The sequence below is a fragment of the Serinus canaria genome, chromosome 10 (genome assembly GCF_022539315.1).
Source record: "Serinus canaria isolate serCan28SL12 chromosome 10, serCan2020, whole genome shotgun sequence".
In the NCBI taxonomy this organism is placed as follows: Eukaryota; Metazoa; Chordata; class Aves; order Passeriformes; family Fringillidae; genus Serinus; species Serinus canaria.
Genome location: NC_066324.1, coordinates 6,349,241 through 6,371,869, shown reverse-complemented (window position 1 = coordinate 6,371,869; position 22,629 = coordinate 6,349,241). Strand labels below are relative to the sequence as shown.

Here is a 22,629-nt window from a genome sequence, read left to right as displayed (position 1 = left end):
GTCAAAAGAAAATGTAAAAATGCCATTTCTTTTCTCTTCTCCTTACAAAGCAGAAAATGCAATATTGTTCTGGTGTACTTACTTTAGCTGCAATGCTAACATTTTATTTTTTTTAAGTAGACCTTATTGTATTTACTGCAAATGTTCCAGATACAGAATTACTTCCTCAAATTATTAGGAACTAGAAGATATAATCAGCTTTTATTCTGTTTTAGAAGATATTACTCTACCACAACAGTCTATTTGCGACAGTTTGCTCTCATCTTCCTGCAACCCATCTTACAAATGAGACATAAAATTGAGGCTGTGGATGCTTATGGACCCAATCCTGCAACATTTATGCACCTGTTTAAGCTGAATCATGTAAAGATTCATGGTGGATTGAATGTGCAGAATGACTAACACTTGAGGAACTATGGCAATTGCTCCAAAGCAGTCTGCAGTTCTTCAGGATAATGAGCAATGCATGAAACTGGTGCATTATCAGGGTGGATTATCTGCTCCTCCCTCAAATCTGGCCAGGATGCTGTAAAGAATGGACTTGGAGTGAATGCAGAGAAAACTGTCCTCTCTGTAGTCAGTATTATTATATTAATTTCCTCTTATCGCTGCAGTAAGACTCCTGACCGTGCAGAATTTAGCCCTCAGCAGTGCATCGAGATCTCAAGGTTTTCATCGCAGAGTCACACTTGGTGGTGTTACACAGCTTTGTTAATTGATTACAAAATAATTCAGCAAGCTGCACTGTTCCTGCATTTCCTATCCAGCTTGCTGCCTCCTCACCTCAAACCAGCCGCACTTCAAGGTCCTGGTCCCTGTGTCTGAAGCCCAATCAGCCAAATCAACCTTTTTTTTTGACCTACATGTTTCAGAGGAAGAAAGCAACAGATGACACCAAGTAGAGGATTCACAGAGCTCTTTGTGTGAGCCCCTAGCAATGGAGCTCTCCAGCGAAGGGCATCAAGCTTAACTCTCAGCTCACCCTGCAAGGAGGATTTTTTTTCAATTTCATTTAATAGCAGCATTTCCATTGACTTACACAGGAGCAGAGCCAAATCCCAGCGTGTCTTTTAAGAAAAGCTACTCCTCAGCAGAAGCAGCATCTCAGCAGATAGGATGCCCTTGCCCCTGAGAGTCCTTGTCCAGGCAAACCAACTCCCACCGAACACTGAATGATCCCCCCTCTTATTCCTCAGCCTCCATCGAGATTTCTGCTCTTGCACATTGACACTGTGATTGGCAACTGAAACACAAAGATCAGACAAAAGAGGCTGGAACACCACCTGGGATGGAGCTGAAAAAGATGCAGGAGCAGATATCTCCATCTGTATTCTCGAGGATGTGGCGGAGGAGAAGGCAGCTGCAGCATGGTGCTCCCGAATCACAGGGGACTGGTGCTCTGCCCCGCTGCATCTCGGGAAACCCCAATGTCATCCCTGCACCAGCAAGGTCACCTCAGAGCCTGCTTCCTCATCCTCAGGCCAGTCACACTGCTGTGAAACTCCAGAACAGGGTGGGCAGAAGGAGTCCAAGATGAATAAAACGGGAGGAAAATTAGGCTTTTCTCAGATTTACGCAGAAGGTAAATTATGGGGCTACTTATGCCACCTAAAATCACTTTCTCCCCAGGGTCCTGAATATGGTCTATTAGGAAAGCTGTATACTGGACTGTAAATTTGCCATATATACACTACAATATAATTGTACTGGACTCACCTGTGTCGTATTTTTTACCTATAAACGTAATGGTGATTTGTTTGTCTCCTCTTTCTACAAGAGTTTCAGAATCCCCAGGAAAGCACGTGGGCCATAACACACTCATTCCACCATTTAATCCAGATAAAGAGAGAAGTCTTGTGCTGAGTGTGCCTCTCCAAACACTATACTGGTGTTGGCATCCCTGTACATATGGACAGCTTTATCCTGGTGCAAGGCACCTCGGCAGGAATCAAACACTGACAGTGTACCACACTGTACTTCTGAATTGATGCAAAAAGCCATGCACAGAAGGGAAAATGGCAGCTTTCCAAGTGGCCCCAGTTAATAGCTCTGTTTTGCTTAATGGTGCCTCCCATTCAGACTAAAGATGCTGTTTTAAATATGTAAGCAATTAGTATCTCTCGCTCTCAACACATCTGTGCTGCTTCTCTCTGCTGCATTATAAATCTATCGTGTGCCTCTCCAGCTCGGCAGTGCATATATCACCAGATATTCTGATTTTCAGCAACTTTCTGGTCTGAAAGAGTTGTGCTTGGATTTGGTGAGGCTGTGCCAGGCTGGCATTGCCTAAGCATTGCTGGTTGACACAGCCAGCCTCTCTTCTCCATGTCTGCCACTGGACTAGCAAATAAGAGGGATATAGGGAAAGCACCTCTTCATGGTTTTTTGGCGGTTCTTTGGTCCAGCCAGTACTTCTGTGTTTTTCCCAGCTTTCACACACTTTCTGTGTAGAAACTGCAGTTTTTTCTCTCCTTAACAAAACCCAAGGGCGCCTGTAGCCTGCAGGAGGATGTTTGCAGGGGTTGCAAGGTGGTTGAGATGCAGCCAAGCATCTCAGAAGCAGAACACCTACCTTGCAGTTTTGTTCTTAAATAAATTCTGCCCGCACAAACTCCAGCGGGATGTAGAGCCATGGCAGGACTAGTGCGGTTATGACGGTCAGTATTTATAGGAGTGTAAGAAATCATTCTCGCTAAAATAGCAACTGATAGTAATAGAACTGGGTGTGATAAGTTACTCAGCTTTTTTTTTTTTTTTTCTTCTTTTTAAGGAGAAGAAAGCACAGCCACCGCACCGCGCGCGGGAGTTCCCGTTGTCTGATTTTATTACAGTTTTTCGTCCTTTCGGGGAGAACTCGCTCCGCCTGCGCGGTGCCCACCCCCTCCCCGGCCAGGACCGACCCCGCCACACCGCGAGGTGGGCGCAGGGGAGGAGACGCCGGAGCGGCGAGGAGCGCAGCCCGCTGGCCGGGGCCGGAGGAGCTGGCAGGGGGCTCGCAGGGAGCGAGCGGAGGCGGCGGCTCCCGGCGCCCCGCGCTCACCCCGGGCCGCGGTGCGGCCGCACGGGACGCGCGGGCCGCGGGGCCGCGCCGCAAACTTTAGCGGCGGGGGGCGGCGGGGCCGAGCCCGCCCCGAGCGCCCCCTCCCCGCCCCTCCGCATCTCCCCGCGCCGGCGGGGCGGGCCGGGGGCGCCGAGGGGCGGAGCGGCCCCGCCGGGCGGCGGCGGCGGCGCCGAGCCGGGACGCGGCGCCGGGCTCCGCACCCCGCGGAGCGGCGCGGAGCGGCCCAGCCCGGCCCAGCCCCGGAGCCATGCCGCTGCCGTGCCGGGGCTGGACGCTGGCGCTGCTCACGCTGCTCGTCGGTTTCCTCATCTTCGCCGATATCTCGGAGATCGAGGAGGAGAGCGGGTAAATCCCCCGTCCCCGAGCCGGGGAAGGGGCGCGGAGCGGTGCTGGGGACCGGGGAGGAGGCGGTGGCGGCGGCTGAGGGGGCGGGCGCCCGGACAGTTTCTTTGTCTCCGGCTCTCCCGGGTTTGCCGTGCCCAAGTGGGAAGCGAGCGCGCTGCGCTCCCGCGCAGCTCCGCCGGGCCGGAGGCAGCCCCGGGCGGGACCGCCCCACCGCCGGGCAGGACGGGGCAGGATGGGGCACGGGGCCGGGTCAGCCACGCCGGGCCCGTGCCCCTCTACCTCTCCCGCTAGAGACGCGGTTGTACCGGTCCGAGTAGGGATGCTGGAGCAAGTACCGGTCCCTTTAGGGATGCTGAGCTACCTGTCCGGATAGGGATGCCGGAGCAGGTACCGCCCCGTTACAGACGCTAAGGTACCGGTCCGGGTGGGGATGCTGGAGCAGGTACCACTCCCTTTACAGACACTGAGTCCCGGCAGAGATGCCAGAGCAGGTACCACTCCCGTAAGAGATGTGGAGGTCCTTTTAGAGAGGCTGAGGTACCGGTCCGGGGATGCTCTGTCAGGTACAGGTCTGGGTAAGGATGCTGGAGTGGGTACCAGTCTGATCAGAAATGTTGGAGCAGATCCTGGTCTGGAGAGAGGGATTTTGGCATGGGCAGTGCTCAGGTGCCAATGGACTGGAGCAGGTCCCTAAGTGGGATATTGGTGTGAGTGGTCTGCTGGACAGGGATGCTGGGGCAAGTTGCAGCCCAGGATGCTTAGGTGCCACTGCTGGTCCAGATGGGTGTGGTGGAGAGGGCACCAGCTGATGGGAGTCGTGGATAACGTAGCAGTCTGCAGGTGGATAAAGGACCAGTCTGTGGGATAGGAGAGATTGAGCAGGGATCAGTTGGGCAGGGGTGATGGAGCAGAGAGCTTAACCCACTGGTGTGTCCCTGTGGGATGCTTTAGGTGCTTCGTGATCACCCCTTACTGATCACTGTCATGGTCGGTGTTTACCTGCAGGTGCCATGTATGGCAGGGGCTAAAGCAGCCCCTCAGTCTGCGGAGCAACACCCTCCCCATAAACCCCATCTCTGAGGTCTGCTTGGAAATTTAGGGTATGAGAGGAACAAATGCAAAGAGGAGGGTTTGCATTAACTTAAGGAACTTGCTACAGGAATGTGGAAAACCAAATAATTTTAGTAATGAGGTGTGCACTTGGGGCACCCAAAGGACACAAAGGTCTTTTTGTTTGGGACCAGCTGGCTTTGTCCACTGTGTTACACCAAAACAAGGACCTTTATGAGATGATAAATGAAATGCAGTGATGTTTGTTTATTGTTTCATTGTTATGTTATGCTGGGTGCCGCAGGCAAGAAGTGCTTAAAGGTCAGTAGCCGTGCCCAGAAACATCCAGCACCAGACTGTGGGTTACCAGGGTAGATGAATTGTTGCTCTGCAATGAGCTGGCACTATCTATATAATAATAAAGGAAATTAAAATCTTCTGATGCATCCTCCCCATTGGACAGGCTGCTCTGATCCCCTTGCTTTCTTCCCATCTCCTTTTCCGGCTTCTGTTCTTTCTTCTTTCTCCTCCCCTATCTGCTAGATCTACCCACTAGAACTTGCTGTGCCCTTATTGAAAATCTATTCTGTTTTGTTACTTACTTGTCCTGTTTTTCACCCTGGTTCATTAGGGATTCCCAGAATTGTGTCTTTTTTCTCCCCTCTTTTCTATACATTGTATGGAAATTGGCTGTTTGCTGGCTGCTTATCTCCAAACCCTGGCATCTGAGTTTGTTGCTGTAGTTCCTCCAAGGAAGTTCTGCCAAGCTGTGCGGCGGCAGGGACGGCAGCAGGGTCAGATGAGTTCTGTAGGAACAGCGAGCAGCTCGTTCCACACAGCCTCAGAAAGGGTAGGGCAGCAGGGAACTGGCAGAGGAGAGGAGCACCCTGCACCCAAGCCCTCTGATGCACATGATCACCAAACCTTTCACAGATCAGTACCCACATCAGCTGTGCTTCCCATATGGGGATAAACAGAGCAAAGGTGGGACCCTGCTGTATTAATTATATATCATTTAATCATGAAGTTGGGCAAACTGAACCTTTCTCTTGCTTTGTCTTCTCCCACCCACTTTTCCCCATTGCATCTCTGGAGTGTTTTGGGTTCGATGATCTCCTGCATCCCAAACACAGTAAGGGACCAAACACTGCTCACCTGGCACAGAAGCCTGGCACAATGGGCACTGCATCCCTCCATGCAGCCATGGTGCCAGGAAGGGTGAGCACAGTGCTCTGACCTGGCAGAAATGTATTGCTGTGGTGACATGGAAAAGCAGAGTGCCTGGTCTGCAGCAGGTCAGGGGATGATAGAGGGTTTTCACCTGGGGGAGCCACATAATAGCATTTTTTGTTAACAGGTCCTGTAGGTAAAGGGAACTGTGCGTCAGCAAAAGTGCACAGCAGCGTAGAGAAGAGACCCTTCCAAAGTTTTCCAGGAGCTCTCTGTGTGTCCAGGAGGGAGCAGCTCCTATCTGTGAGAGGTTTGGGAGGTGCTGTATATTTGTGCAGCCTTCTCCCACATCAGGAATGTTTGGCTGTTGTATTGTGTGGCTCAGCATCCTCCTTCCCCCCCCCCAGACCACCCTCACTGTGGTCAGTGCAGCAGGGCAGGAAGGAGCTGCCCAGCTGTCCCCTGGCAGGCTGGTGACACTGAGTGGGACTGGGAAACACAGGCAGGTGCAACTCTCTTCTTTTTCCTTGGCATGGAAACACTCTCTAATTATTGTGAGGAGCGAACAGCTTGCCCACTTTTGCACGTACCCTGCCCCCTGCCTGTGATTTGGATTGTCTTTGGAAGAACGTTCCTCGTAGGGGTGGGAGTGGGGGGGGAACAGATTTCTCTCACCTACAAACACTGAAAAATTTCAGAAAGAAAACACAAAACGTTAATTAGGTAAAAAGAAAGAGAGAATATAACACTACTGGCAAAAGGATAAAAAACCCAAAGCCATGCCGTTTCTCTGGACAATAAGTTCCCCGCCTCGCAGGTGAAGGGAGGTAGGAGCCGAGGGCAGCTGGAGCTGCTCTGCCTGCTACAGGCTTCTGAGAAAGATGTTTGTGCCTTAAGCAGTCCCATCTCACTCCTCTAGACATCCTTATACCACCTCCCACAGCCAGGCGATGCTGAAACAAAGAGGTGTTGGGGCAAGGATGAGAATTCAGCAGTTTCTCGCTCCTGGTGCTGCGATGCTGCATCGCTCTTGCTTAGCCCGTTCCTCCCACCCGACAGCCACCCCTGTGCGGGGGTTTTCCCTCTGCTATATCCTTGTCACTGTCTGAACGTGTCACCTTACGGCTGTGTGGCTTGGGTGTCGGGGCTGTGGGATGCTGGCAGGGCTGTGGGATGCCGGCGGGATGCTGGCGGGATGCTGGCGGGATGCTGGCGGGCAGGGACACGCTCGCCGGTGTGTGCTGCTCCGTGAGGTATTGCTGTGCTGAGCGGTCTTGGCACTTTGTTTCCGAACAGGCAGCTGGTTCCGGGCTGCTGAACTTTTCCTGCAGCCCGGTGGCGCCTGCGTTTCCATGCACCGCTCCCGCTCTTTGTTTCGCTGGCAGGAAACAAAAGACGCGCTCCCGTCTGCCTTGGGGAGCGCTGATGGCATCGCAGCCATTCCTTCATCCGCGCCGGGATGGGGCAGCGCTACAGACCTGTCCCCGCAGAGCAAAACAAAGGATTTGGCATCCAGTGGGGTGACTGTTGTCGCTGGTGAGGAGGAGAATTCTGCTCCTGTTGAAGGGGACTCTCTTTGTTACGGTGCGCCTGCTGTTGCAGTTCTGCAGGGGTCCGGCTGTGTCCTGATTGTCTGTAGAGGGAGCTGGTGACCCGCTGCCACCAGGTGACTTCTCGAATTAGAGTCTGAGCCATCTTAGGGAGCACTTGACACTTGGTAATGGGTTGGTCTTAATATGAGCCAACCTTTTCCCTGCTAGCCCAGACCACATCCTTTCCATCCTGATTACAGGAGGAATTATATTCTGCTCGCTCTAAGTGACGAATAGGAGTCTCTGATATTGCTGGCCTGCCTGCCTGCCTGGAAGCTTGTCAGTAAATTGCCACTTTTTCCTCGTGTGCCCTTTTCTAACACCTGCCTTTCAAAGGCTCGGGAAGAGAGATCTTGTGTCCTTTGTGGAGGCTGCTGCACTTGCTGTGAGCTGGCTGTAGTCGTAATGCTTCTTGTCAGGCTTGGTCCATGGGATCTAAATGTCCTGCTTGCATCTTCCAGGCTGTGATTCACTGCACCCAGCCCAGAGTTAGTCTAAGACTTGCTCTCCAGCAGAAAGTTTTGCTGGAGAAAGTGCTACATTCTTCCAACAAGCGCTTTTGTACCCTCACACAGTGGGTGTGCACAACCAACAATTACCCAGGTTGGGCTGGAGGAGGAATAGCTCTCTGCAGGAGAGGAGCCCATAGACATCCTGGAAATATTCATGTGTATGGAGCCAGAGGAGACCTTTGTACTCCTTGGGTATGGCAGGGCTTTAATAAAAGCTCCATGACACATCAGGCTGGAAAATAAAAGCAATGTTGGAGCACTGATTTGAGTAAGGAAATACTCAGGGTAGGCTTTGATTGCAGCTCTTCTGACAATAACCTGAAGTGCAAGCAGCCGATTTCAGGTTGGCTGCAGAGCTCCCTCTCCTCCCCATGAAACTTTCCCTCCTCACCTCCTGCCACAAAAACATGTCCAAACCCCTGTGCTCCTGCCTGGAGCAGGTTTGGGAAATGAATGCCCACATTAAGCTGAGCTCTGAGGGAATGCTAGAGTAGTGGAGGGCTGGGATCAGCAGGATGGAAAGCACTCACAGACCCCCAAGGGAAACAAAAAGGAAAAGCCAGTGCTAAGGGACTTCCAGTCTGTTGAAAAGGTACTCCTCAGCCCAGCATTGGTTGTCAGCAGCTTACAGGACCCCCAAGGAGGAAATTTCTGACCTTGCTGGTGAGGAGAGATGTGGTAGGAGGATGCAAATCACCAGCCAGCCTTTCTTGGATGCACTATTGCTGTAGCCTGGCCAGTTCATGTGACCAGGGCAATGGAGACAATAAAGCAGTTCCCAGCAGGGCCTCAGCTTTGTTTTTGCCCAGGTGGGCTTTTTGTGTCCCACCTCTAACCCTGCAAGTGCAGAATTGCAGTTGGGAGTGCAGAGGAAACCTTTCTGTCCCAGCAGAGAACACAGAGGAGCAAGTGATGGCTCCTTTAGGGAAGGATTCTTGAGCAGCTCACGGTGACTTCAGAGGTTCATCCTCCTCTGGGACCAGGGCCAGCAGTGACACAGCAGATCCTGCTGCTGCCACCACCCCTCCCAGCCTTTCCCTAGCATCACCACCCCTCCCAGCCTTCCCCAGGCACAGATGAACTCAAGGGGTTGGTTTTTTCTCTCGTGGCAGATGGGCTTTTGATCTTCCAGGAAAAGCATTTAACAGGAGCGCCTTTATCTTTCCTTGGGCTTTCAGGCTGTCCTAATGATAAGATGAGGAAATGGCCTTAACTAGCACCAGAGGAGTTTTAGATTGGATAGTAGGAAAAAGTTCTTCGCTGAGAGGTCTGACAGGCAATTGGCACAGGCTGCCCAGGGAACTGGTGGAGTCATGATCCCTGGAGGTATTTAAAAGATGTGTTGGTGTGGATCTTAGGACATGGTTTCATGCTGGACTTTGAAGTCTTGGGATGACTGTTTGACTCGGTGATCTTAAAGGATATTTTTAATCTGTATCATTGTGTGATTCTACAGGTATTTTGCTTTTTCATCCTTCAGAATAGCACTGCTTAAATACATCAGGCACAGATCCTGTAAAAACCAGTTGTTCCACAACCAAACCAAAATTGGACTTCTTCTAATTGCCTCCCACATTTGTTTCTCCTGGGCCTGGGTCATCCTCAGCAGCAAGAAATAAGCCCAAAGTACAAGATTAGACAATAATTATTTTGCTGTTTCTCTGGCTACCATCCCCAGTGGCCTCAGAAAACAAGCAAGTTCCCTGGCAAAATAAATTCACTGGAAGTGCAGAGTTTCAGGTGTCCTTCAACAAACACCAGTGCAGAGCAGGCAGGTGTCAGCTTCTCAGTCCCTTGCAATGCAATAGAAATAGAAAGAAAAAAGAAAGAGGAAAAAAGGAGAGTATCTTTACAGCTCCTTTTTCTTCACGTTTCCACTGTAAATCCTTGTCTTGGCTGGCAGCAGCCTTGATGGTGGTGGTGGCCTTGGGAGATGCAGCTTCATCAACAGCAGCAGAATTGGCTCTGATTGGGAAGTGGAAGGACTGATCCAAGGAAAGGGGCCTGCTGAAACCTGCCAGAGCAGTGACAGCAGTGTGGGGTGAGAGCTCTGTCCAAACTTAGCTCTGAATACTTCTTGCTATTGCAAATCAGGTCCTAGTTATTGCATGCAGAAATCCCCTGGGAATATCCCAAACAAGCACAAACCCCAGCCCAGGCTCTCTGTCTTTGTGCTGAGCATGCTGTCCCTCCCCATGCAGTGCTCTCCATGGGCAGGGCTGCCTTGAAAAGCACATTTTGTCACAGCTGTGGAGTGCTCCCTCAAGGTATCCTTGGTCCAACAGCATCCCAGTGGGCTCCAGGTATCACCCATGTGTCTGGCAGCTCTGAGTCCAAGGGTATTTCTTACAGCCAGCACCTTCAGGGATATCAGTCAGCTCTTGGCCACTGCCTACAGCAGTGACCATGCTTCCCCTGCAAAGGTTAAACATCATCATGAGGCATCTCCAGCACCTTGTCAGACACCCAGAAGCACACTCAGCTGGCAACCAGCAGCTGCTCAGTGAGTAATTAAACTTCTTACTGCTGCCTGGATTTCCATGGTGTAGCTTTGTGAGCAGTGATGGTGAGAGGAGGTCCATCTCTGAAACCACCATGGACTTTTCAGTATTTGTGATCTGGGATCTACATCCCTGTGAAGGTCCTGGGATGGCTCCATTGCTGGTTGTGGGGTGTAGCTCTCACCCAAGCCCTCTTAGTGTAGGCACCAGCTGTTATTTTGAGGATGCTCATACAGAAGAGCTGCCCCAGAAGGGTGTCTCTGCTCAGGAGGGGTCCTCAGCATCTGCATCAACAGGGAAAGATGAAACCACATGAGACCTTCAGTATTCCAGTGTGCTGCACAGAGCACTGGGAAAAGGGATGAGAGGGGTGTAGGAGGATGAGCCCAAGGGCCCACAGCCCCACATGAGAATATTTCATGTTGTACCATCTCCCAAGGTATGTGGCACCCAAGATGCTGCAGGAGCCACTGGGATTTCTGGTTTCTGGGGCATGGATGCTCAGGGTGACAGGCTCTGCTGCAAGCCTGATGCTCTGCTGTTTGTGCTCCCTGAGAGCTCTGCTCTGTTAGCAGAAAAAAATTACCTCAGGACAAATGTATGGTGTAGACATGTTTTGTAAGCAGTGAGGCTTTTGTTTCAGCTACTTTCTAGATCTTCTCTGAACTTTTTTTTACCTTCTCCCTTCCAGAAGGAAAAAAAACAGTGAAAGAAACTAAGTGACACAAACAATATACGAAATACACAAACACTCTACCCAGTCCCAAGCCCCTCTGGATCCTTTTTGCCTGTTTCAATGTCTGTTTCTTTGCTGGCTGTTTCATTAACAGAGCCAGAAAAAAAGAGCTGATGCCAGGAATAATGTTTTAAAGATGAAGGAGGGAATAAGGTCCTGCCAGTACTCAGGATGGGGAGAGGGGAAGTGTCTGCCATTTGAGCCCTGTGAGTATTTTGTCTTTAGAGCAGTGATAGAACAAGAGCACCTTGAGGTGTTGAGTCAGACCATGCTGATGGTGTGGCAAACACATGTGGATGTGAGAGCTGACACTCCACAGGTGCAAGAGACACTTTTGTGGCTCAGGAAAACCAATGTCCTGGTGACAGGCTGCCACAGGCATCTCTCCCATTGCCTCGTGTCCATCTGCTGTCAGAGCTGCACCATTCCTGCTGATTTGTCACTGCTTTTGTCTCAGAAGTGTTTCAGACTAATTGGCTTGTTCCTCATTAAGCAGTAGATGTCTGTTTTGCAGACCCACGTGTCTCCATCCCATGGTGTCCTCAGCAGACACCTGCAGTGGTCACACACTGGCTCTCAGCCAGACAGGGGTGCCAGGCTCAGACCCTGCTCACATTTACTGCAGAGCTGATGTGGAGCCACTGCCAGACAGGAGTGCTGAGCACCCCCAACCTTCTTGTGGTCCCTGGGAAGGAGCCTGCAGGGTGGGTGATGTTGTGGAGGTGGGATAGGGCTGTGGGAAGAGGTGGCCAAATTAACAAGGCTGCTTTGCATGGGACTGGCAGATCTGCATGTCCCATGGCAAGTGCCATGAGCAGCAGCACCACTGCCTGGTGCCTCACTGGTGCTTGCTGGAAGAGGCTGTTCTGCCAGCCTGGCTGCTCCTCATGTACCAGCCCTGCACTGGAACCCCAGCTGGCCCAGGTGATGTTTCTGAAAGCCATAATACAGGCACACTTTCCCAAATGTGATTGCATGACTTGCTAGAATTAAGCTTGGAACACTAAAAGTAGCACCTGATATTTAGGAAATTTTTGACACTTGGGCTGCCAAGCTGTGACAATATACTCAAGTGAGATTTTTTAAACACATGGAAGTGTGATTTCAAATATCTCATCAAGATGTATTGCAGGATCTTCTGTCCTAGCAGACAACTGCTTTGGAAATATCTTCCCAATTAATCCCTTGCTTGCCTGGGGAGTGTGGGTACACATCTACCACCCAGCAACCACCACTTCTCTTCATCACAATCTCCTCCACATCCCAGGGTGAGAGAGCCTCCAAAACAACTGCTGACATGGCACAGGAATGGCCTGCAAGGGTCTGATGTGCCAGCTCCCCCCAGTATTTCATGGGATGGATTGCAGGAAGGGGAGATGGAGCTGGAGCCTGGAAGAGCAGCATTCCTGGAGGGGGACAGTGCCAGGAAAGTGCACAATGGATTGTTTGAGTGCAGGATCTCAATGTTCAGGAATGCATCTCTGATCCATCACTTCTCATCTAGCTTTGGCTTTTGTTTCTGATTTGCAAATTGATTTACATGTGGGGCTAAGCAGCCCTTCTTCTTCCAATGGGGACAGCAGAGCACTTGATGGATATGGCTGGACTTTGACCTAAACTCCACAGTAACCACCTGGGTGTCTAGTCAGAAGCCCACAAGGGGACTTGTCAATGAATGTGTCCTTTTTCCATCTTTTCAGCCACATTCTGATGGGCTGATAGAAAACCAGAACACAATCTCCAAGGAATCCAGGTCAGATTCTGGGCTCAGTTTCTTCTCACTTTTGGCTCCTGGGACACCTTTGCCTGTCCACCCTGCAGGGTAGGGCTGGACAGGTTAGCATTTGGAAGCCAATTATTTCTCTTTCATAGACAACTTGGAAATGTGACAGTTTTTCCCCAAAAGCCCTGGAGTGCATTTGCTGTCCTGCTGCTCTCAACACAAACCCTGAATTTCAGGGAAGGGGAAAGAAGGGTTGAAGCCTGTGTCCTGATCCACATTTCACAGCACTGAGAGCATCTGCAGGAGCAAATCTCTCTCCTCTGTCTCTTTCATTTCCAGGGGCTGGGCAGTGCATCCTTTCCCCCAGAAGTGTTAGTTATGGTGACTGGGCTGGGAGGACAGTGATTGTGGCTGGGTGGTCTCTAGCCAGCCCTTGGCATCATGCTTGTGTGCTCCTCAGAGAGAAAATAGCAGTTCTGCTCTTGAGGAAAACATCAGAGCAGTCCTTAAAAAGCAAAGTAAATGTAGGTGGTGATTTATTATTTTTTTTAATAGATACAGACTGCATTAATGGGCACAGTCTGCAGCCATCTCAGGAGACAGTTGGCTGCCTCTGCTCTTTGGGCCAGTGAAACCCTTGCAGATCAATTCCTCTGGGCCCTCTCACCCAGCAAGAACCACACTCAGCAAGTAAAGAACAGCTTTTTCAAGAGGACAGGTCTGCTGGAAGCTCACAGTGCCTGCTCCTGGCTTGTGGAACTCATTTTTTGGTGTTAAGGGCCAAGCCACTTCACCCCCAGTGTCCCAGCTGTAAAACAAGGATCATAAAATGCACCTAACATAAAAGCAGGTTGTGAAAACCTAATTAGTAGGTGTTAGTCTTTTGAACCCCTCAGGTAAAAATTGTGGCACTCTGAACTCTCTTCCTGGGGAATTCAGGTGGATAAATTCAGCTTAATAATCCCCCAAGGGACTATTATCTAACTTTTATGTGGAGGAGGGAGAAGAGGAGGACCTGGGTTGCCCAAGGTCAGGAAGAGGCAGGGGTTTTGTTCTACCAGGAATGAGCTTCACAAACGTGGATAAATGCAGGAGGGTTGGAATGAGATTATCTTTAAGGTCCTTTCCCAACCCAGATCATTCTGTGAGCTATGAAATGGGTGGTTGTGCGTGGCTGAAATTTCCAGTAAGTTCCTGTTTCTCCTGCCTTCTTCCCATGTGTATCACCTGCCACAAATGCTGGGGGGGAGCAGGACTTGGGGGTGGGCATTGTAAAATAGCAGTGGAACACACATTTTCTGGTTTGTGAGCCTGGGAATGTGGACATGTGGAGTCTGCTCGTGGAGATCAGCTCTCCCTACGAGGCTCTGTGACCTACTTGTTCAGTCAAAGCAGCTTTGATTTCACGTGTCCAAGTGGCTCCAAGCGAGACCAAACTCACCTAGCAACAATTAAGAGAAGCATTTAAGAAGCAGGAAAGGATGAAAAGGAAAATAAAACCCCTAAACAGGCCCATTCACAGGGGGTGAATAGAAGAGTCTTTGCATACCTGATTTGTCACAAATTATTCATCCAGGAAAATTAGGACCTGAACCATATGACAATTTTTCTTTTACATCCTCTGATATGTGAATCAGTGTCACTTTAGATCTGAGCACAGAACGTTTTGACCTATATAATATCTTAGATAGTGGCAATGCAGCTTGAAAATCTCAGAGAAAATGAGAAAAGATGGCATAAGTCAGTAAGATGGCATTAGCACATATAGATGCAACTTATCACTGGAAAACATCCCAACAGAAGCCCAAAGAAAAATGTTTTGTAAATAATAGGATTAGGAAGCAGGTTGGTGCTTTGTGGAGCTGGCTATACAATGAAACTGATAACAACTAGATTAATAAGGCAATTCAGCCCAAACACAGTGTAGCACTAGAAAGCTTTTCAAAATCAATGCTATCTCTGCTATTTTAATCGAGGCTGGTCTTTGCCTTTTGAAGCAAAGAGATGTGAAACTCCAGGTCAGGAAGGTGTAATAAAATGGACTGAGGGTTTTGGGATTTTTTGTTGTGGTTTGTTTGTTTTTTTTAACATGTGCTTCCTAATTAGTGCCCTCCATTTCTAAATGTTTTCCCCTTCCCAGGTGGGGGAAGTGAAGCTATACAGGGGTACTGGCTTGCCTGTGTTGGCAGTGAAGTGGGGCAGACCTTGGAGAAAACTGTGCTTGGCTCAGTTTCTGGTGTTTTGAGCAGCTGGTTTGTCTGGCTGGGACCCACCAGTGGGCTGAGCAGAGCAGGGTGGCTGGACAGGGCCACACAGCCCATGACATCCTGCAGAACACCTTGCCTTCCACTGTACACAGGGAGATTGTAGGGACAACGTCCTGAAATAATAGTGTGGCACACAAAGCACCAAAGGACAGGCAGTTTGGGGCATTTAAGATCCACTAAACCAGCTCAGACCTTCAGCCAGGTATCATGTCTCAGCTTTGGGCAGTCTCCCTGTCTTGGAGAGAGAAGCCAAGCCTGGCACAGGGAGCAGTGTCTTTGCCAGCATCTCAGGTGTCCACCAGAGCATCGTGGCCAGCAGAGCAGTGATCCCAGTGCCATGGGAAGGTGATTAGCAGAGCCTTCCTCTCCTCCACCAGTAAGCTGTCCCTTCCCTGTTCATTTATGACAGCAGAACCCTTTGTGCCTCTGCATTGCAATATTTTTGCTTTTCAGAGCGTGTGAGGAGAAGAGAGTAACCCCTGGCACTGTCCTTGAGGGGGTTCTCAGCTGGCAGCCAGTCCCCTTCCCCACCAGGCTGCCCACAGGCAGAGGAGCTCTCAACTTGTCTTCCTCACATCCAGCATCTCCAGCCCCTACACCTGCCTTAATTCCAGGAGGAAGCACGCAGACCTGTCACTGGGGGCATGTGAAGCCAGACTGGATAAATGCATTTGAATAATAGGTTGTGATGCTCTGAATCCTTCCTGCTGTAGCCACAAAACATGGATGAGGTAGGAACTAACACCTAGGGAACAGTCTTCTCTGCTTCCTAATTTACCTTTTTTCCTTGCACATGTGAACCAGCATGTATTCAGGGAAAAAAAAACCATTTCTTTCTCTAAGCTTTGTCTGTCCTACAGCGGGTGTGAAGGGTGTGAATCCCATTTGGAAGCTCCTTCAGAGGAGATGTCTCTGAGCAGGTGCGTGGTTTGCACACTAATCCAGGCTGCTCCCACACCCTGCCGTGAACCCCATTAATGTGGAGGCTTGTTAAATGCCACGAGGCTCCAGGAATGAGCCAGCCCTGCTGTTCCCTTGATGCACCAAAAAATGGAACAGCTCGCAGGCTCTCGGGTCTGTCAAGGGACAGGGGAGAGCAGGAATCGCTCTGACTCGGCCTTGGATGGTCTCTGGCAGGAGGGAGGAAAAGGAAAACCATGGTGGCATTTCCAAGGGTTTGATGTTACGTGGTGCTGAGGGCTGTGCTCAGCCTAATGAGGGGATTTATGTGGCATCCAGCAAGTCTGAAAATCATTTTTAATGGCACCAAGCACTCTCACACACGCTTTTTCTCTTTCATTTTTGTCTAATGCATTTGGGATTTTTTTTTTTCGGAACTGGTAGAAATACATTCTCCTGAGATACATTTTCATTAAGGTGTATATTTCTGGGTAGCAATATTTCTGCTGGAAGAGAATTTGGTTCTCTTTATGAGTGTGCTCATTGGGATATCTGTGCAAGGGGAACAATAAAACAGAGCAATGAGTACATGGCATTAAAATGTGTCTGAATGGGAGCCCAGCTCCCTCGAGCATCACAGGGTGGGTGGCTTGTTCTTTGTGACCCCTCTGAAAACAGCAAGCTAAAGCAGGAAGGAGCTCTGCTGGATGCAGACCAATTCTTGTGTGTATTTTAGTGAGGATTGACAGCTCCTGTGAATGGTGTGGTTCTCTGAAGGGGCTTGGTCCAACCTGTTCTTCAGTATAGCTTCATGGAGGTGCTGGAAACTTTGGCTGTTCATTCCCACAGGTCTTGGTCAGACTGGTCTGACCTCTGTCCTTGTGTGGTGGTGTCAGGCTGTGGGAGTGACACTGCTGTCACTTCAGGTCTCAGCTCCAGCATGTGAATGACTGGTGTAGAGTTGGCCTTGTAGCTTCAGGCAAGTTACACCAAAGGTGGGGAGAAGGAGCTTGAAGGCATTCATAGGATTGGAGCGGGCTGGAGTGGTCTGCCCTGGGAGCTGGGAGAAGGGACACTGAGAGTGTGAGGTCTCCACAAGGCAAGGAGGCTGTGTAAAACAGAGATATTGGATATCTCAACTAAAAGCCCAAGTGAAGACAGTGGTGGGATCTGTCCAGATCATTCAGTCCCCACCTGAAAAGGGCAGGGCAAGTCCATTGGCAGCCTGGAGATGGAGGAGAGCTTCTGTGTGCACTGCTAGCACCTGGCTGGTAAAGAGAAGTGGAGCTGTATTCAGTGCAGCTGTAGGGCGCACTCTGCTGTGGCAGCAGGACCAGGTGTCTGTGATGGCTGGTTAGAGCACACAAGGATCATTAATTGGGGTGGCTCGGGGTGTTCTTTGCCAGAATGGCTTCATGGTCACAGCAGGGCACAGTGACAAGGCATGAAAAGCCCTTTGAGGCATCAGGACATCTCCCTTCTGGATGGGGTGGGACACGGGCGGCGTGGCGGTGTCTCCGCTCGGAGCCCTTCAGAGCAGGCTCTCTTGACTGTTGAACAATGCTTGGCAGAAAGGAGCTGGAATTATAAATAATGCATTTCCTTTGTCTTGCAGGAGTTCTGGAGGCAGAGGTACAATCAGATCAGCTGTGAACAGCTTACATAGCAAATCTAATAGGTTTGTAAATTAGATTTTGTGTTCATTTGTTTTTGCTGTAAGGCAGCTATTAATCTGCTTCTCCTCTTCGCTGGATAGTGCTGTTCTTATTTAGCAAATGTATCTGTTCCTTTTCACTTCTGCTTTGCATTTTCTTAATCATTTCCCCCCCTCCTTCTTCCAGCTCAGTGCAATAATCATTTGCAAATAACCAAGGATCTGGAAGTTGTGGTGATTGAGAGAATGAGAAAGAGTTTACTTATTGTGAAAATAAGTCAGTGATAGAGTTGCTATTTTCCATAGTTCTGAGTGCTATTAGAGGAGCAATCACTGTGTTTGGGATCAGAGCTCCAGTTTTGTTGCAGTGCACTCCCATAACATCCCTTTGTGGCAGAGTCATTCCCTGGCATCCCAGCCCCATTCAGTGTCTCTCTGTGTCATTTTTACAAAGATTCCCTGTCAGCCCAGCCTTGCCAAGTGGCATGTTTGAAAAGCTTTGTGACAGCATGCAAGGAAGAGTGATATCATTCTGTGATGATGTCAGCACCCGTGACCAAAACACAGAAAACTGACAAAACCAAAAAACCCAGAGTTATTCCCAGGATTGCTTTACACTACTTCAGTCATGATTTTTGACACCTTCTAGGTAAAGTTTCCAAGACATGAGTGATGCAGCAAAATGCAAGAAGCAAACAAATCCAACAGACTGGCAGCCTCTGGAGAGGTACTGTACACACACACATCAGGACACTGGCAGCCAGCATTTATAAACACATTTTCTTGCCTTTTCGACACATTATACAGTGTGAGCCACAATGTGTCCAGGGGAGCTCTTTCCCTGAGCTGGAGATACCGTCCCAGGAGCTGGATGTTTGTCCTTGACCCTGGGCCACCACCTCTGCCCCATCTCTCACTCTGCTCCCTCCTTGGGGTTTACGTGCTTTATTTAAATGCATTTATTTACAAAGCATTTCCCAGCTGGAAGAAGCCCTTTGCAGTGGAGAGGGAGATTCCCTTTAGCTGATAGCAGGTGCTTTGGCTGTGTATTTTTCAGAGTGCTCTGAAGTGTGAAGGCTTTTTTGGGTCTACAGATACTTGTATCTGTGTGTGTATCTGTCTACAGATACACAAGCATCTCATCTTCTTGATGAGATGCTTGGCTTTTCTTTTTGGAGGGCAGCTGGCTGGAACCAAATATTTGGAAGCCCCTTCAATTCATGCAGTTTGGTTTTAATGTCACAGAGGTGCTGGGGCTGGTTTGCTTTTTTAAGCAGGGATTAAACACTGGGGTGTTCACACACAGTGATCTCTGGCTGCTGCTCATTTCTTGGCCTGGGACTGGTGATATGGATGCTGAAATCCTTGTGCTCAATTCTAAAGAGGGAAAAAGTTTCCAGTGAGCCAGCCAGCCCCTCTTGGTACAGGATGCTCACAGCCCAGTCTCACAAGGAGCACCCAGCAGCTCAGCTGAATTAATTTCTCCATTGGGTGAATAAAGGGTTGCTTCTCTCTGGAGAGGATTTTTATCTTCTCCAGCAGCTGAGCTGGCTCCACTTTGGGATGTTGGTGTGTGACCACGAGGGCAGCAGGGCAGCCACCTTGGCTAGGAAGTTTCTTAGTGAATTCTGGGGGCTTTGGGGTGTCTTGTCTGCACGTGCCCATCTGCCAGCCTGTCACTGTGTGTTTTTCTGCATGCCTTCCCTGCAGCTCAGTGGGTAATGGTGTGTTTTCTGTGGAGCTGTGCCTGGCTGTCAGTCTGGGCTCGTGGAAGCGAGTGGGTATTTAAGGATCTCTGTCTGTCTGCTTGAGTGCAGCAGAATACGAACAGGCTTTCACTTCTTGTTTAGCTAATAACTACAATTTGGCTTTTTTGATGAAGTTTGAATTCCAGCAGCCAGAGCTGAAGGCTGTGATTAGAAGTGCCATTGGGATGCTAACGGATTCTGTCTCCCTCTCCCCGACTTTCTTTTCTCTAGAGCTGAAGTAGTAATAAATGACTCCTCATCTCCAGCTGTTGTTGACAGAAGTAATGAAAGCATTAAGCACAACATTAAACCAGCCTCATCTAAATGGAGACACAACCAGACACTCTCTTTGAAGATCAGGTACTGGTAATTACCTGTAGGACAAGAGACAGATTTGGTCCTCTCCAGTGCAGGCTGGCAAATTGTGTATCATCTAAAGAAGTCAAGGAAGAGATAAAAAGACTTACCTCCTGCTGAGATAGGTTTCATATCTGTAAACGATTGCTTGGAAGTGAATTCCCAGCTAAGCCAGCTGGCCTGGCAACAACAAAACAAGGAGCACTTGAGCCCCTGTTTTTCAGGCCAAGTGGAATTTGTGTGTGCAGGTGATGGGTCACAGAGGGAAGGAGACCTTCTTGCCTGGGTAAACTCAGGGACCCTCACTAATGGTGGGCTGACTGTGGTAGCCTGCCCCGGGCAGGGATGAGTGGAGAGGGAGCAGGCATTGAGATGGAGATATCCTTTAGTAAGCTGTGCCTGGAGAGCGTGGTCAGATGCACTGGCCAGAGAGTGAGGGCAGCCAGGAGGCAAGAGCTCACCTTACTCCTGACCCAGCTTATCTCTGCACCTCACCTGACAAGGCTCTTTCCTTCCCTGTGCTCAGAAAACAGATCTTGAAGTTCCTGGATGCAGAGAAGGACATTTCAGTGCTGAAGGGGACGCTGAAGCCGGGGGACATCATCCACTACGTCTTTGACAGGGACAGCACCATGAACGTGTCCCAGAACCTGTACGAGCTGCTGCCCCGCACCTCTCCCCTCAAGGGCAAGCAGTTCCCCAGCTGTGCCATCGTGGGCAACTCGGGGGTGCTGCTCAGCAGTGGCTGCGGCCCCGAGATCGATGCCCACAGCTTCGTCATAAGGTAGGGAGGGCACTGCTCCTGCAGCATGGAGCTGGGCTGTTTGGGGCTCCCCCGTGTCAGGAAGGAAATGGATCTGACTCCATGTCCTTAGAAGGCTAATTTATTTTTATCTATTATTTATATTATTTATATATTTATTTTATTATATTTATATTTTTCTTTATATTTATATTTATATTTTATTTATATTTATATTTATATTTATATTTATATTTATATTTATATTTACATTTATATTTACATTTACATTTATATTTATTAGTGTTATTAATTTATAACACTAATAAATATAGTGTTATATATTATTATAACACTATATTTATTGTATAGTGTTATAATAATATTAATTCTATTATTTATAATTAATAACTATAATTAGAATAATTAGTTCATTTAATAATTGAAATATATTATATTATATCATTACATTACATATTACATTACATTATTACATTACGTTGCATTGCATTACATTACATATTACATTACATTATTACATCACATTACATTACACTAAAACTATACAAAAGAATACAGAAAGGATACTTACAGAAGGCTTAACAAGACACTAATTAAAACTCCTGATTGCTTCCAGAGTGCCGACACAGCTGGACAGTGATTGGTCATTAAGTAAAAAGAATTCTCGTGAAACCAATCCAACAGCCACCTGTTGGATAAAGTCTCCAACCACATTCCAAAGCAGCAAAACACAGGAGAAGCAACCAGATAATTGTTGTTTTCATTTCTCTCTGAGGCTTCTCAGCTTCCCAGGAGAAGAAATCCTGGCGAAGGGATTTTTCAGAAAATGTGATGGTGACACAGGGGGGCTTTGGGAGCAGTGCAGGGGGCTGGAGTCCAGGTCAGCTGGGGCTGCACGGCCCCACAGCCCCATGTGCACTCAGAGTTCTGCTGGAAACCCTGGCATGCATCTCCAGGTGCTCCCCACGGGTTCTTGTAAGTGCACCTTGTCGTTTTTCATGGTGCACCATTTACCCCCTCAACCTCCTCTTCTCTCAGGTTTGTCCTCTTGCAAACAAATCCCATCCTGGCCTCTCACAAACCTGATTCTCTTCTAACCTCGAGCACAAGGGTGCACCACACGATGCCCTGGCACCACATACCCAGGTGTGACCCTCCCCTGTGTCCCCTCTGTCCCCAGTGCCATTGTCCTTGCGGCTGCACTGCCCCAGGGACCTGCAGCAGCACATCCTGAGCCCTGCTGAGACAGACACACCAAATTCCCTTCTGGAGGTGTCTGAAGTGGAGAGGAGGAGCTCCCACCCTCCCAGCCCGATGCCCCTGTTAGTTGAGAGGCTGTGGAATCCACAGATGATTTATGTACATGCAGACATTTGTTTTCTGGTGAGTTTATTACAGGGACAGCCCAATCCATCAGCAGCTCACAGAGGCGGTGCTGGTGTGACGTGGGAATGAGGATAATGTCACCTCTGTCCCCCTCTCAAGCCCTGCTGCTCCAGCTGCCTGGCTGCTGGCAGCTCCAGCCTGCCCACAGGGGATGGAGCATCATCCTGAACTGGAACCCAAGTGAGCAGAGGGAAAAACTGCTAAGTGTGGCAAAGTTTACTATGGGGCATTTGTGTCAGGCAGCAAAATTGCTGGAGAAAAGCTTTTCTGGATGTGAGGATGGGGATTTTGAGCAGCTTCTCCCCAGCCACGTGCTGGTGCAGGTCTGGCCCAGACACACTTCCCACTGTAGGTTGTCTGAGGCACTGCTGGACCCTGCATCTTCCTGAAGAAGGTTTGCTCCATCCAGGCAACCTTTTCAGCAGGGCTGGCAGTGACCAGTGATTGGGTCTGTGTCCAGGACACAGTCCAATGTTTGTTTTTACTGAATTCACTCCTGTGATGATGAGTCAATCAAAGGGCCCCCATGCCAGTAGCTGGATTTTCCCTTAGTTTTCCCATCTGTAAGGAGGGAAAACAGTAATAATATCTGATTATCAAGGCAGATGCTTAGGATGCAATTCCTCATTAAATACTGTAACTTCACTGTCAAACACCACAGCAGAGCACTCAGTGTGCAAACACATGGGTAGCCTCTGGTTTTTAGGATGCTGGGAGATCATTTCTCTGCATCTCCCCATCAGCTGGTTCCCAGTGCCATTTGCCCTGTGCCATGGGCATGGCACAGACACAGATAACCCCCCTCAGGGAGCTGTAGGAAACCACTCTGTCACCAGGGTGATTTGTTGGCACTTTGTCCCACAG

At 49.4% G+C, this 22,629-nt stretch overlaps 1 protein-coding gene across 1 annotated transcript in view; it reads left to right on the top strand.

Moving 5' to 3' along the window:
* The first annotated feature begins 3,282 nt into the window (after nt 1-3,282).
* ST8SIA2 (ST8 alpha-N-acetyl-neuraminide alpha-2,8-sialyltransferase 2) overlaps nt 3,283-22,629 on the top strand; it is a 32,362-nt gene continuing 13,015 nt past the window's right edge. The window contains exons 1-4 of the mRNA XM_030228648.2: nt 3,283-3,406; nt 17,473-17,535; nt 19,491-19,619; nt 20,143-20,400. Of these exons, the coding sequence (XP_030084508.1) occupies nt 3,309-3,406; nt 17,473-17,535; nt 19,491-19,619; nt 20,143-20,400 (548 nt within the window). The 5' untranslated portion in view covers nt 3,283-3,308. The remainder of the gene's footprint in view (nt 3,407-17,472; nt 17,536-19,490; nt 19,620-20,142; nt 20,401-22,629) is intronic.